Source organism: Salmo salar, chromosome 04 (genome assembly GCF_965601325.2).
Source record: "Salmo salar chromosome 04, fSalSal1, whole genome shotgun sequence".
Lineage (NCBI taxonomy): Eukaryota > Metazoa > Chordata > Actinopteri > Salmoniformes > Salmonidae > Salmo > Salmo salar.
In genome coordinates, this window is record NC_138294.1 from 48,968,845 (window position 1) to 48,985,803 (window position 16,959).

Below are 16,959 nucleotides of genomic sequence, written 5' to 3' on the forward strand. Positions count from 1 at the left end.
GCAATATCACCGCCCTCGATTACATGGTGCTACAGAGGGTGGTGCGGTCAGTCCAGTACATCACTGGGACCGAGGTCCCTGCCATCCAGGACCTCTATATCAGGCGGTGTGAAAGGAAGGCCGGGAAAATCTCCCGCCAGACTCCAGCCACCCAAGCCATACTGTCCTCTCTGCTTCAGCACAGCAAACGATACCGATATATCAAGTCTGGCACTAACAGGCTCCTCAACAGCTTCTATCCCCAAGCCATAAGACTGCTAAATGGCTAACTAAACAGCTACACAGACTAAGTTGACCCTTGTATTTCATTTTTGCACTGCACTCACAGGGCCCTACACACGTACGCAACTGACACACACACACACTCACTTCATCATTGGTCACACACACTCACCATATCTACCTCTATCATTCCAGTATCCCTGCACATTCTACCTATGGTACTGGTACTGACCCTGTATAAAGTATGCTTACTTACTTTCTCGTGTTCTTATTTTTATGTGTTTTTGTTCTACCTTGTTAATTTATAGTATTACATTGTTATTGATTACTGCATTGTTGGGTTTATAGGTTGCAAGAAAGGCATTTCAATGTACTTATGTGTGTGACCATAAAACTTGAAACTGGTTGCAAGAATGGCATCTCTACACTAGATGGCAGTCTGTCAGTTTTCCCCAGGTCTCCACCTCGGTCAGTACAACAATCTCACAACTGGGAGAAGGGTTGATTGGTTGAGTTAAGGTAGCAGTGATGAATAACTCGAGATGGTTTCATTTCTAGGGAAGCACCCATGGAATTGAGACAGAGCACAGAATTCCATAAGTGCAAAAGAAGATGGAACGTACCTCCTTTCCTGAAGAGGTATACCGGCACCAGGTAGAGCATGGAATGCTGAATGTAGTAGACCTCCTTCTCAAACGGAAGCTGAACACAGACAAACAGAACAGAACAGATCGGTGTTCAGCATCTACATGAACATCAGCTTCATTTCAGCATATACACATACATGAGTGTTTTCCTTACTACAATGAACGTTAAACATTGTCCTCCTCCTGCAATTGACATTGTTTGGCTATGGAAATGTTTGAAAGCACAATTGGATCAAAACATGGCTGGTGTTTAGTCTGTGAATAAAAGTGGCGTTCTGGTTTCAGTTAGGCTAATTTCCATTAAAAACAAGAGAACCATTCCCATAGGCATCAGAGTGTAACAGCTCTGTAAAATGGCCAGCTAGCCTTAACAGTAAAAAGATGTGAGTGAGATTGTGGCTGGAGAGGAAATGAGGTGTCTGTGTAAAGCACAGAAAACCCACAGGCTATACACCTTCTAGACCAGGGGTAATAATCCATGCTGCTGCAGGGCTGCATAGTCTTACAGTTAATCACATAACAAAGCTATTCTTTACACTAAACACAATCAATTCCTGTCCATATGGTGACTTCTCTTAATGCATTACATCTAGGAGGAAATAAAGAAAGAAAACACTACGACCATAGATCAGCGGTATTTAAAGTCGGGGAAACTTTACTATTCTAATATTTTTTTAACAAATAATTAAAAAGCACAGATTATTGTATGGGACAATACAAAGGTTTTTGAGATTTTTTTTTTTCTTCTTATAACTGAGTACACGTATTTATTGGTTTCTTTTTATTTTGATAACAGATTAAAATGTAATGAATTGAAGGTTATTTGTTGATGTAAAAATCTAAAATTTGTCATTAGATTTGGGGTGGGGTCAGGAGAAATTCTTGTGGGGGAAAAAAAAAAATGGGGTCCCCGCTAAAAGAAAGTTAGAATACCACTGCCTTAGGTGATCGGTTATGACCTTATCGATGTCTGTAGCGTAGACACAGAACTCTCCTCCAGCCTGCAGACAGACGGGTGTGTGTGTGGAGCCTCAGTGTTGGTCAGGGGTTCCTGAGAGTTGCAGGTCACGTTCTGCGGTTACTGGGCCAACACAAACCCTGCCTGCCTGCCAGACAGCAATAAAAGGAGGTAGGAATTGGTGGCCACAGACCAAGAGCAGGTTAAGGGAACTCAAGTGTACTGAACAAGGCCAAAGTCACATAATAAGGCCTTAGTTATGTAAGTAGCCTTTGTCTTTACTGTTCAATTCCCCTCTCCTATACATGAATTACAGTTGACAGCATGGCTGGAATCCTTGACTTGAGACATTCGAAGGGTGCATTTACTTTCTAATAAGACAAATCTTCTGAATGAACTAAAACAATTCAAAATGCTTATTGCATATGAGAATGACTAAAAATCGCTCCAAACTGGACGCCACAGATGAACAACCTTCAGGAAATAAAACTACATTTCATTCGGGTATTGTGAACTGAACTAGCAGAATGTGTTGTACGATCTGGTTATTTACCACCATGTTCGCTTTGGTTAACTATTAATAACTTAGTTAGAAATAAAGTATACAGTGCCTTCAGAAAGTATTCACACCACTTGACTTTTTCCACATTTTATTGTGTTACGGGATGAATTTAAAATTGGCCTACACACACACACATACAACCCCGTAATATCAAAGTGGAATTATGTTTTTAGAAACTTTTACAAATGTATTAAAAATGAAATGCTGAAATGTCGAGTCAGTAAGTAATCAACCCTGTTGTTATCGCATGCCTAAATAAATTCAGGAGTACAAATTTACTTAACAAGTCACTTAATAAGTAGTGTGACGACCCTCCCACTGTCTGCCGAATTCTCTCTTTGCTCTTGTTTTCCTTATTAGGAGGTCGGTGGGCGTAGCCGGGAGGGTCATCAGCGAAATGGGACACAACTGGGCTCGGGTGTGTCCTGGTGATAAATACACCTTTCCCTCATTCATTGAGGAGACTCACTCCACGCAGACATACAGTTGGATTTTGGTTATGGCATTTTTGTAGCCGTTTTGTGTGTTTGCTTTGGCACCTCTCAACACCCCTCATTATCACATTTATGCACGCAACCACTGACTTACACTACTGACTACACACCCCATTGTTACTTGTTAACTTTAAATTAATAAACACATTTGTTATTTGTTTATCTCCACGTTGTCTCCTTTTTGTTACGGGCTACAAGCCGGTTTGTGACAGTAGCATGGACTCACTGTGTGCAATAGTGTTTAACACATTTTTATTAACTACCTATTCTCTGTACCCCACACATAAAGAAAATGTTAAGGTCCCTTAGTCGAGCAGTGAATTTCAAACAGATTCAACCACAAAGACCAGGGAGGTTTTCAATGCCTCGCAAAGAAGGGCACCTATTGGAAGATGGGTATACATTTTTTTTTTTTAAAGCAGACATTGAATATCCCTTTCATCATAGTGAAGTTAATAAATATACTTTGGATTACCCAGTCACTACAAAGATACAGGAGTCCTTCCTAACTCAGTTGCCGGAGAGGAAGGAAACCGCTCAGGGATTTCACCATGAGGCCAATGGTGACTTTAAAACAGTTACAGTTTAATGGCTGTGACAGGAAGAAACAGGATGGATCAACATTGTAGTTACTCCACAATACTAACCTAAACAACAGAGTAAAAAGGAAGCCTGCACAGAATAAAAAAATATTCCAAAACATGCATCCTGTTTGCAATAAGGCTCTATACGGCTCCTGAGTGGCGCAATGGTCTAAGGAGCCGCATCTCAGTGCTAGAGGCGTCACTACAGACTCTGGTTTGATTCCAGGCTGTATCACAACCGGCCGTGATTGGGATTCCCATAGGGCGGCGCACAATTGGCCCAACCTCGTTAGGGTTTGGCCGTGGTAGGCCGTCATTGTAAATAAGAATTTGTTCTTAACTGAGTTGCCTAGTTAACCTTTTACATCTAGACGTTCCGCTAGCGGAACACCTGCTCCAATATCCAATGATAGGCGTGGCGCGAATTACAAATTCCTCAAAAATACAAAAACTTCAATTTTTCAAACATATGACTACTTTACAGCATTTTAAAGACAAGACTCTCCTTTATCTAACCACACGGTCCGATTTCAAAAAGTCTTTACAGCGAAAGCAAAACATTAGATTATGTCTGCAGAGTACCCAGCCAGAAATAATCAGACACCCATTTTTCAATCTAGCATATAATGTCACATAAAGCTAAATGCAGCACTAACCTTTGATGATCTTCATCAGATGACACGCCTAGGACATTATGTTATACAATACATGCATGTTTTGTTCAATCAAGTTCATATTTATATCAAAAACCAGCTTTTTACATTAGCATGTGACGTTCAGAACTAGCATTCCCACCGAACACTTCCGGTGAATTTACTAAATTACTCACGATAAACGTTCACAAAAAACATAACAATTATTTTAAGAATTATAGATACAGAACTCCTCTATGCACTCGATATGTCTGATTTTAAAATAGCTTTTCGGTGAAAGCACATTTTGCAATATTCTGAGTAGATAGCCCAGCCATCACGGCTAGCTATTTAGACACCCACCAAGTTTAGCCCTGACCAAACTCCGATTTACTATTAGAAAAGTTTGATTACCTTTGGTGTTCTTCGTCAGAATGCACTCCCAGTACTGCTACTTCAATAACAAATGTTGGTTTGGTCCCAAATAATCCATAGTTATATCCAAATAGCGGCGTTTTGTTCGTGCGTTCAAGACACTATCCGAAGTGTAAATAAGGGTCACGCGCACGACGCATTTCGTGACAAAACATTTCTAAATATTCCATTACCGTACTTCGAAGCATGTCAACCGCTGTTTAAAATCAATTTTTATGCCATTTTTCTCGTAAAAAAGCGATAATATTCCGACCGGGAAAGCGTGTTTACGTACAAAGAGAGAGAAAATAACAGCATGGGATACCCTCGTGCACGAGCCTGAGTCTCATAGTACTGTGACCGGCCACTATCCAAACGCGCTAATGTGTTTCAGCCAGGGGCTGCCTCGATATCATTCCCATGGGAGCCGTAGGAAGTGTCACGTAACAGCAGAGATCCCCTGTATTGGATAGAGATAATCAAGAAGGCCAAGAAATGGTCAGACAGGGTACTTCCTGTACAGAATCTTCTCAGGTTTTGGCCTGCCAAATGAGTTCTGTTATACTCACAGACACCATTCAAACAGTTTTAGAAACTTTGCAGTATTTTCACGGCCAGATAAAAAAACGTACCCGATTTAATCTGGTTACTACTCCTGCCCAGAAACTAGAATATGCATATAATTAGTAGATTTGGATAGAAAACACTCTAAAGTTTCTAAAACTGTTTGAATGGTGTCTGTGAGTATAACAGGCCAAAACCTGAGAAGATTCCATGCAGGAAGTGCTCTGTCTGACAATTTGTTGTCCTTCTGTTACATCGCTATCACAGCATCTGTGCTGTAACGTGACACTTTCTAAGGCTTCCATTGGCTCTCTAAAGCCGCCAGAAAGTGGAATGGGGTGTCTGCTGTCTCTGGGCAAAGTATAGGAGCAGAGTTTGTAAGTGGTCAGCCTGGGGACAGTGAGACTGGAGATGTGCGGTCACGAGAACTCGCCATGTTTTTCTTTCTCTCTTTGAATAAATACAACATTGCCCGGTTGGAATATTATCGCTATTTTACAAGAAAAATAGCATAAAAATTGATTTTAAACAGCGTTTGACATGCTTCTAAGTACGGTAATGGAATATTTTGACATTTTTTGTCACGAAATGCTCTCGCTCGTTACCCTTCGGATAGTGACCTGAACACACGAACAAAACGGAGGATATTTGAACATAACTATGGATTATTTGGAACCAAAACAACATTTGTTGTTGAAGTAGAAGTCCTGGGAGTGCATTCTGACGAAGAACAACAAAGGTAATCCGATTTTTCAAATAGTAATTCTGAGTTTAGGTGACCCCGAAGTAGGCGGATGTCAAAATAGCTAGCCGTGATGGCCGAGCTATTTACTCAGAAAATTGCAAAATGTGCTTTAGCCGATAATTCTTAAAATAATTATGTATTTTGTCAACGTTTATCATGAGTAATTTAGTCATTTCACCGCAAGTGTTCGGTGGGTATGCTAGTTCTGAACATCACATGCTAATGTAAAAAGCTGTTTTTTGATATAAATATGAACTTGATTGAACAAAACATGCATGTATTGTATAACATAATGTCCTAGGAGTGTCATCTGATGAAGATCAAAGGTTAGTGCTGCATTTAGCTGTGGTTTGGGTTTATGTGACATATATCCTTGCTTGGAAAATGGCTGTGTGATTATTTGTGTCTATGTACTCTCCTAACATAATCGAATGTTTTGCTTTCGCTGTAAAGCCTTTTTGAAATCGGACAATGTGGTTAGATTAACGAGAGTCTTATCTTTAAAATGGTGTAAAATAGTTGATTGTTTGAGAAAATTGAATTGTGGTATTTTAGTTGGTTTTGTATTTCGCGCCTTGCGGTGCCATTGGCTGTTGGCTAGGGGTTCCGCAGGCGCTAGCGGAATGTCTGTCCTCAACAGGTTTAAGAGACTTACCCAGAAAGACTCACAGCTGTAATCAAATGTATTTATAAAGCCTTTCTTACATCAGCTGATGTCAGAAAGGGCTGTACAGAAACCCAGTCTAAAACCCCAAACAGCAAGCAATGCAGGCGTAGAAGCACAGTGGCTAGGAAAAACTCCCTAGAAAGGCTGGAACCTAGGAAGAAACCAAGAGAGGAACAACCATATGAGGGGTGGCCAGTCCTCTTCTGGCTGTGCCGGGTGGAAATTATAACAGAACATGGCCAAGATGTTCAAAATGTTCATAGATGACCAGCAGGGTCAAATAATAATAATGACTGCCAAGGTGATTCTAATTCTAACATGTATTGGCTCAGGAATGTGAACAGTGGTGTAAAGTACTTAAGTAAAAATACTTTAAAGTACTACTTAAGTCGTTTTTTGGGGGGTATCTGTACTTTACTATTTGACAAATTTTACTTCACTACATTCCTAAAGAAAATAATGTACTTTTTACTCCGGACATTTTCCCTGACACCCAAAAGTACTCGCTACATTTTGAATGCTTAGCAGGACAGGAAAATGTAGTCTAATTCACACACTTATAAGGAGAACATCCCTGGTCATCTCTACTGTCTCTGATCTGGCAGACTCACTAAACACATGCTTCATTTGTAAATAATGTCTGAATGTTGGAGTGTGCCCCTGGCCATCTGTAAATAAAAACAAACCTAGAAAATGGTGCCGTCTAGTTTGCTTAATATAAGACATTTGAAATGATTTACACTTGTACTTTTAATACTTAACTATATTTTGGCGATTTCATTTACTTTTGATACGCAAGTATATTTTAAACCAAATACTTTTACTCAAGTAGTATTTTACTGGGTGACACTTTTACTTGAGTCATTTTCTATTAAAGGTATCTTCACTTTTACTCAAGTATGAAAATTGGGTACTTTTTCCACCACTGGGTGTGAATACTTAAGTAGATAGTGATTCATTTTCAATAAATGTGAGGAAGGGTACAAAAACATTCCTGCAGCAATTAAGGTCCTCAAGAACACAGTGGCCATCAGTATTAAAATGGAAGAGGTTTGGAACCACCAAGACTCTTCCTAGAGCTGGCTACCCAGCCAAACTGAGCAATCCTAGGAAGAAGAGCCTTGGTCAGGGAGGTGACCAAGAACCCAATGGAACCTGACAGAGCTCCTCTGTGGAGATGGGAGAACCTTCCAGATAGACCTGGCACCATCCCTATGGTGAAGCATGGTGGTGGCAGCATCATGCTGTGGGGATGTTTTTCAGCGACGGACTGAGAAACTAGTCAGGATTGAGGGAAAGATGAATGGAGCAAAGTACAGAGAGATCCTTGATGACCTGCTCCAGAGCACTCAGGACCTCAGACTGGGGCAAAGGTTTACCTTCCAAAAGGACAACAACCCTAAACTCACAGCCAAGACGGTGAAGACCAAGACAACGCACAAGTAGCTTTGGGACAAGTCTCAATGTTCTTGAGTGGCCCAACCAGAGCCCGGACTCGAACATCTCTGGAGAGACCTGAAAATAGATGTCCAGCGACACTCCCCATCCAACCTGACAGAGCATGAGAGCATCGGCAGAGAAGAATGGGAGCAACTCCCCAAATACAGATGTGCCCAGTTTGTAGAATCATACCAAAGAAGACGTGAGGCTGTAATTGCTGCCAAAGGTGCTTCAACAAAGCACTGAGTAAAGGGTCGGAATACTTATGCAAATGTGATATTTCAGTTTTTGCTTTGTCATTATGGGGTATTGTGTATAGATTGATGAGAAAAAAACAAGTTCATCCATTTTAGAATAAGGCTGTAACGTCACAAAATGTGGCAAAAGTAAAGGGGTCTGAATACTTTCTGAAGGCACTGTAACTCCTTATGGACACGATGACACTAAATCAAACCCCAGAACGTCTAGATATGATGTGTGAGTGAGACCATGCCCCATGGGAAGGAGAGAGAGAAAATGGATGTTTCTCAATATGCATACTACAGTGCTCCACACTCATGCGCGGAGGGCATTCTCCGAGGACGTTCTTGTGAGGATGAGAGTGTGGAGAAAGCATCAAACATTTCATTTGAGAAGCATGCCCACTCCTCCTACTGTATTACCTCACGCTGCACCTCCCATTCACTGTACCTTCTTCCAGCCAGGACAATGGCAATAGAGACGAACCAAGATATACACAAAGCAAAAGTTATTTCAGAATTATCAGCTAGCCTTTGCCTTGATGACAGTTTTGCACACTTTTGGCATTCTCTCAACCAGCTTCACCTGGAATGCTTTTCCAACAGTCTTGAAGGAGTTCCCACATAAGCCGAGCGCTTGTTGGCTGCTTTTCCTTCCCTCTGCGGTCCAACTCATCCATCTCAATTGGGTTGAGGTCGGGTGATTGTGGAGGCCAGGTCATCTGATGCAGCACTCCATCACTCTCCTTCTTGGTCAAATAGCCCTTACACAGCCCGGAGGTGTGTTGGGTCATTGTCCTGTTGAAAAACAAATGATAGTGGGACTAAGCACAAACCAGATGGGATGGCGTATCGCTGCAGAATGCTGTGGTATCCATGCTGGTTAAGTGTGCCTTGAATTCTAAATAAATCACTGACAGTGTCACCAGCAAAGCACCCCCACACGTCCTCCTCCATGCTTCGCGGTGGGAACCGCACATGCAGAGATCATCTGTTCACCTACTCTGTGTCTCACAAAGACACAGCGGTTTGAACGAAAAATCACAAGTTTGGATTCATCAGACCAAAATACATATTTCCACCTGTCTAATGTCCATTGCTTGTGTTCCTTGGCCCAAGCAAGTCTCTTCTTCTTATTGGTGTCCTTTAATAGTTGTTTATTTGCAGCAATTCGACCATGAACGCCTGATTCACGCAATCTCCTCTGAACAGTTGATGTTGAGATGTGTCTGTTATTTGAACTCTGTGAAGCATTTATTTGGACTGCAATCTGAGGTGCGGTTAACTCTAAAGAACTCATCCTCTGCAGCAGAGATAACTTGGGGTTTTCCATTCCGGTGGCTGTCCTATGAGAGCCAGTTTCATCATAGCGCTGGATGGTTTTTGCGACTGCACTTGAAACTTTCAAAGTTCTTGAAATATTCTGGTTTGACTGAGCAGGTCTTAAAGTAATGATGGACTGTCGTTTCTCTTTGCTTATTTGAGCTGCTAAGGAAAGAAATTCAACAAATTGACATTTAACAAGACAGACCTGTTAACTGAAATGCATTCCAGGTGACTACCTCATTAAGCTGGTTGAGAGAATGCCAAGAGTGTGGAAAGCTGTCATCAAAGCAAAGGGTGGCTAATTTGAAGAATCTCAAATATAAAATATATTGTGATTTGTTTAACACTTTTTTGGTTACTACATGATTCAATGTGTGTTATTTCATAGTTTTGATGTCTTCACTATTATTCTACAATGTAGAAAATAGTAAAAATAAAGAAAAACACTGGAAAGAGTAGGTATCCAAACTTTTGACTGTTACTGTATTTCTCTGCACACTTTCCGTTGAAGCTTGCAGCAATGCACGCTTCAACATATATGTACATACGGAATATGCATTTGAGAAGAGCCCTCCGTGCGCCGTTTTGTACGGTAGTATGTATTTTGAGAAACACCCAGTGTGTACCTCACTGTGACGACACTCCCACTCTGTCTGCCGTATTCTGTCTCTTTGCTCGTTTTCCTTAATAGGATGTCGGTGGGCGGAGCCGGGAGGGTCGTCAGCGAAATGGTACACACCTGGGCTTGGGTGTGTCCCGGGATAAATACACCTCTTCCCCATTCATTGGGGGGACTCTCTCCATGCAGACAGTGATAGATTTTGGTTGTGTCATTTTTTGTGGCCGTTTTGTTTGTTTTGGCACCTTTCAACACCCCTCATTATCACATTTATGCACGCATCCATTCACTGACTACACACACACACACACACACACACACACACACACCATTGTTAATTGTATTTAGTTTACTTCTGTTAATACATATATTATGTTATTCCTTATCTCCACGTTGTTTCCCTTTTTGTTACGAACTTCGAGCCGGTTTGTGACACACCAAAATAGGACAGGAACCAAGCGACTGAGTAATGAATCTGAGACACTTCCATAACCATCTGACCTGATGGTATTCTAAATAAATAGCATTATGTACAAGTTCACTTCCAATCAAATCCTCAAACCTACAGGAACTGATCACAACACCTCTAAAAACATTTACATTACATTTACATTTAGCCTGTTGGGGCTCGGGGGCAGTATTGAGAAATTTTGAAAAAAATATGTGCCCATTTTTAACTGCCTCCTACACCAACTCAGAAGCTAGGATATGCATATTATTAACACATTCGGATAGAAAACACTGAATTTTCTAAAACAGTTTGAATGGTGTCTGTAAGTATAACAAAACTCATATTGCAGGCAAAAACCTGTGAAAAATAGATTTAAAAAAATGTGAATTTTGTGACTGTACTATTTAGTGTCATTGTTTTATAGATACCATAGTGAGAAAGGATTCATTTCGCAACACCTACGGCTTCCACTAGATGTCAACGATCTTTATAAAGTTGTTTGAAGCGTCTATGATAAACAGAGAGCAAATTAGAATGCAAGGAAGTTGACATGTCGTCACTTAATTTTTTTGCGCCTGCGCATAAATCTGAGAAGCGTGAGTTTGTCATTAATTGTTTATCAAGACATAGGATAGGTTGTGTGAAAATATTACTGATGTTTAACGTTAAAAATGGACCAAAAGATTAATGCTAAACAACGTTTGACATGTTTGAACGAACGTAAATAGATTATTTACTAGTTTTTTTTTAGCTTTTCGGCGTGATTTTACAACCCCCCCCACCATGTTTTGTGGGAGCATAATGAACGCTAACTACTTGGTGTTATTTGGACATAAATTATGAACTTTGTCAAAAGAAACCACATTTGTTCCGGACCTGGGATTCCTGGCAGTGCCTTCTGATGGAGATAATCAAAGGTAAGGGGATATTTACAATGTTATTATCGATATTAGATGATGCTAACTGTATAGCATAGCTTATTGTTCTTAGCATAGCACCCCGTTTATTGCAAAATGTGATTTCCCAGTAAAGTTATTTTGAGATCTGGCCATTCGGTAGCAATTACGAGATGATAATATATTATTCTTTGAATGACAATATTATAATTTACCAATGTTTTCGAATAGTAATTTTGTTATGTTCACCGGAAGCATTTCAGAGAAGAAAAAAATCGGAATTTCACGCTACTGTAAAATGCTGTTTTTGGATATAAATATGAACTTGATGGAACAAAAAATGCATGTATTGTATAACATAATGTCCTAGGAGTGTCATCTGATGGAGATTGACAAAGGTTAGTGCATAATTCTAGCTGGTTTCTGCTTTTGATGACGCCTGACCTTGAATTGAAAATGGATGTTTGTACTTTTGTGGCTATGTACTGTCCTAACATAATCTAACTTTATGCTTTTGCCGTAAAGCCTCTTTGAAAATCGAACAATGTGGTTAGATTAAGGAGATGTTTATCTTTTAAATTGTGTAAAATAGTTGATTGTTTGAGAAATTGAAATTATTAGATTTTTGATGTTTTGAATTTCCAGCCTTGTTAGCAATCCCGACTCGGGGTTCATTGCTAACCTGTAGCCCCAACAGGTTAAGTCATTTAGCAGACGCTCTTATCCAGAGCCACTTTACACTTTACCACTTTACAATAGTGCATCTAAATCTTTTAAGGGGGGGGGGGGGGGGGGGTTAGAAGGATTACTTTATCCTATCCTAGGTATTCCTTAAAGAGGTGGGGTTTCAGGTGTCTCCGGAAGGTGGTGATTGACTCCGCTGTCCTGGCGTCGTGAGGGAGCTTGTTCCACCATTGGGGTGCCTGAGCAGCGAACAGTTTTGACTGGGCTGAGCGGGAACTCAGAAACAAATGGTAATAATACAGATTAGGCAGAATTCTTGAGGAAGACAAAATAAACCTTGCATACTGTGTTGTGAGAGCCTGTTCGGGGGCTGGGGCAGCCAACACCATTGAATTTAGTCTTGTGCAAGAGAAACCAAAGCCCTTTTGAGTCGTCAATGGATTTAAGAATGGGTCTATTAAGGGAACTAGAACTAATAAAATGTGGGCTTGGTTTCCATTGCTGATGTGAGTAGTAGTAAGAGAGACACTATTCCAGAGCAGGGAGCAGAGCTCCTCTGAAGGGAAAGTGAAATGCAGCAATGAGAAAAGCCTGAGGACAGAGCGAAGAGGAAGTGGGGGTTGAGGCAGTTTTACAGCTATTCAGTCAGCAGTAGCCAAGTACAGATACTGTAGGGCTCTGCTTTCACTTTGTCACATTCAATCACAGAGTCCGGAAGGCTCATAAAAATTATCTACGTCACCATGGTTACATTGGGTTGAGACAAATTGATATTTGCTGAGATGCTTTACAGGGTCTGCAATTGTCAACTACACAGTTACTTTTGGTTGTCCTCTGGACAAAGGACAGTTGTTAAATTCCTATCCCACAAGTCAAGAAGATCCAGCATATTTTTTGTCCTTAAAATGCTTCTTTCAAATAAATATGGCGCTTTAATCATAAGCCATGCAAGATGTGTTTGTATGCATGCACGCACACAGTACAAAAAGAAACGCAACATTTCAAAGATTTTACTGAGTTACAGTTCATATAAGAAAATCAGTCAATTTAAATATATGAATTCGGCGCTAATCTATGAATTTCACATGAGTGGGAATACAGATATGCATCTGTTGGTCACAGATCTCGTCATGGTATCTCTGTGCATTCAAATTGCCATCGATAAAATGCAATTGTGTTCGTTGTCAGTCGCTTATGCCTGCCCACACCATAAGTACTTTACACGACTGCGGTGGGGTTAAGTAAAAATACTTGAAAGTAGTAAACTGGTGAGGGCCCAAAAAAGGTGCCACTTTTTTTTGCACTGAAACATGCAAAAGAAATCCCTGCTAGGGGGAAATGCAGGTTTTAACTAATTAAACAACAAACAATATGATCTACATGATCAGTCTCTGTGTGTAAAATAAGTGGTTAATGTGAACCTCACTCACAGCTAAAAAATGTAAAGAAAGCAATTCAATGTTTATTGTTGCCTAGACTTTACTGCAAATGACACTGAAGTCTTGAAAGAAAACACACTAATATTGCAGTTAGTCATGACAGCCTTTATAATAGAACGCTTGTGACCACAGACATCTAAATATTGCACTAGGGAAAAAAACATCTTAAAGTAGAAATAGAATGAAACAAACAGGCATTCTATTTTTGCTCTATTAGTGACCACCATAGTAGACATCGATCAAGTGCACAAGGCTACATGTGTGCGAAAATAACATTCACTGAGTAAAACATTAAATATTCCCCCCACACAAGTGTTACTGTCAAGTTCAACACAACAAAAGCAATATATTTGGGCTACACTGCATATTATTACATTGTACACTTTCTGCCTGTGGACATCTGTTCTACAATGTGCCAGCAAAGCATGATACCCTTTGTTGGCATAACTGGTCTCTTTCAGGCAGAGACTACACCTGGCATACCCATTTTTATCCACTGTATTGAAGAAGTGAGAGGGAAAGTGTGTGGTGTTCCTTTCACCTCTATAGTGGCATCCAGCTTAAGTCTGGCCCAGCTCCAGCTGCACTTGTTTAACAAGCAACGCCTCAATTCACCTAATTCTCTCATTCTGAAAATTAACCACATATTGTAGAGGGAAAACATTAGTTCACAGATAGTAGTTACTTCGTTAGCTAGTTAACGAGTTAACATTTCACAGATTGCCAGGGTCCAGTAAGCAACTAACGCGTTATAACTTGAGGAACGGCAAGGAGTCGTATAACATTACCAGTTAATACTATAGCGAATTGGTTAAGTTACTAATGTTAACTCATCTGATGTTGTAACGTTAGCTAGCTAACTTTAGCTGTCTGACTTTATTAGCCAAATAATTTTCACACCATAAACTCAATTATTTGATCGGTTAAATTGGCTAATGTTGCTCAACATTTCTCTGGCTAGCTAACGGAGAATTCAATCCAGCTAGCAAGATACTGAACAATGCTAATACTTGTTCCACCACACCTTCTCCCTCACCTCAAACTTTCCAAATGCCAGTTGTTTTTTCAGTTCCTGCTCATGAAGTACACTTCATCACCTTCTCACCCCCGTCTACGTGGTCAGGCTTCTCACCTACCTCTTCGCTATCGTTCAGGGGACACTGTTGTAAGTTAATTGGCAAACTGCCTTTCCACTCTGCACTGTCTTTCCAGAGCGCGCGCTGATGGTGTAACTAGCAAATTGGTTATCTTCTCTCTTTTCAGGCATGTGCTGCATTCTGTTGTTGTGTGAACAATTGGGTTTGAGCCTCGGACACAGACGGTATTGCTCCAAACGCGTATCACTTGTTCGCATACAGCCAGTAGTCATCCATTGGAGTGTGCCCCTGGCTATCCGTAAAAAAGGAAAAAAGGTGCCGTCTGGTTTGCTGAATATAAGGAACTTGAAATGATTTATACTTTTACCTTTTGATACTTAAGTATATTTTAGCAATTACATTTAATTTTGATACTTAAGTATATTTAAAACCAAATACTTTTACTCAAGTAGTATTTTACTGGGTGACTATCACTTTTATTTGAGTCATTTTCTATTAAGGTATCTTTACTTTTACTCAAGTATGACAATTGGGTACTTTTTCCACCACTGCCCCACCAGCACAATGTCACTCTGATGCCCATACAACAACATACACGTGGTCTGTGGTTGTGAGGCCGGTTGGACATACTGCTAAATTCTTTCAAACGATGTTGGAGGCAGCTTATGGTAGAGAAATGAACATTCAATTATCTGACAACAGCTTTGGTGGACATTCCTGCAGTTTTATATTTTTGTTCAGTGTGATATGCATCATGAAATCTTTGAAACTATGAAGGAGTGAAAGTGAGAGACTGCAAAGCACGCTATTACAGTGAATGGAACTGATGCTAGATGATGGTTACTTACCAGTCTAGTGTTGACCACAGGGAAGACGAGGGCCAGTAAAGCACCGTTCAGCATATGGACCTGAAGCCTGCTGACAGAAAGACAACACGTCAGAAAATGTTTTGCATGTCAGCAAAGGTTTAAGATATATAACGTTCAAAATACAGAAATACAGCTGATATGATGCAAAAAGCAGCATCATATGATGCTAAATGCATTAAACTGGTTGTATTTCTGTATTGTTAAAGTTAGCTATTTAGAAAACTTAATTGGTGACATCCAAAACATTTTTGGACTATATCAACAATGGACTAAAGAAACAAATACCAAAAGATGGTTTAAAAAAATCCACCCAAAAACGAAGTATGCTTAAGTTTGGTGAAGATTGGTGCATATGGCTTGCAGCCATACCATATGATACCATCTGCACTTCAGCGTCACAGTGCTAAGCTATAGAAACATGTGCTACACCGGTTTAACACCAGACTGGCGGTTTAATGCAATGAACTTGCATTTGATTGCTGACCATCTTCAGCACGACATATGTGACATGCCATATCCCTGAAGCTTGTGTGTTACATCACGTTCCCTTTCCTCATGGAACTGTAATTAGCCTACATACCAAATTGTATATATATATTTTTTTAAATGTACCTTTATTTAACCAGGTAGGCCAGTTGAGAACAAGTTCTCATTTACAACTGCGATTTGTCACATGCGCCGAATACCAGAGGTTTAGACCTTACCGTGAAATGCTTACTTACAAGCCCTTAACCAACAACGCAATTTTAAGAAAGTAGAGTTAAGTAAATATTAACAAAAATAAATAAAGTAAAAAATAAAAAACAAACACAATAAAATAACTTGGGTGACTGGAGTCGTACAATTTTTTGGGCCTTCCTCTGACACCGCCTAGTATATAGGTCCTGATGCAACCGGTCAGGATGCTCGATGGTGCAGCTGTATAACTTATATTTTCAGTCTCCTGAGGGGGAAAAGGCATTGTCGTGCCCTCTTCACGACTTTCTTGGTGTGTTTGGACCATGATAGTTCGTTGGTGATGTGATCACCAAGGAACTTGAAACTCTCAACACGCTCCACTACAGGCTCATCGATGTGAATGGGGGCCATGTTCAGCCCTCCTTTTCCTATAGACCACGATCATCTTTTGTTTCTATGCAGACTTGTTCAGCTACATTTCAATTATCTTCTGACTGTGTGGCAGAAGGACAAAGCAGGGCCCTGATTGAAATAGGGAGGGTTGTGGAGGTCACCATGGCTGAGCTCCAGCCCCAGTCTTCCTAATGAGAGTAGAGGCCAGAACAGGGCCCAGGTGTCCTGCAGTGATCCCCACCTTGGGTTTCCTCCCCCTGCTGTAAGACCCTACCAGAGCATGACATTTGAAACCAGTGCCATGCAAATGTAGTTTCATCATCTGGTGGTCAGGCTGAG

At 40.5% G+C, this 16,959-nt stretch overlaps 1 protein-coding gene across 2 annotated transcripts in view; it reads right to left on the bottom strand.

Annotated features, from left to right (window-relative positions):
• The window catches only part of tmem164 (transmembrane protein 164), a 56,111-nt gene that overhangs the window by 9,686 nt on the left and 29,466 nt on the right, over window positions 1-16,959 (bottom strand). Inside the window, exons 3-4 of one of the 2 annotated variants that reach the window (XM_014196478.3) lie at window positions 15,529-15,598; window positions 846-924 (exon numbers count right to left, since the gene is read on the bottom strand). In XM_014196478.3, the coding sequence (XP_014051953.1) occupies window positions 846-924; window positions 15,529-15,598 (149 nt within the window). The remainder of the gene's footprint in view (window positions 1-845; window positions 925-15,528; window positions 15,599-16,959) is intronic. The other variant, XM_014196479.3, reaches the window with a different exon arrangement.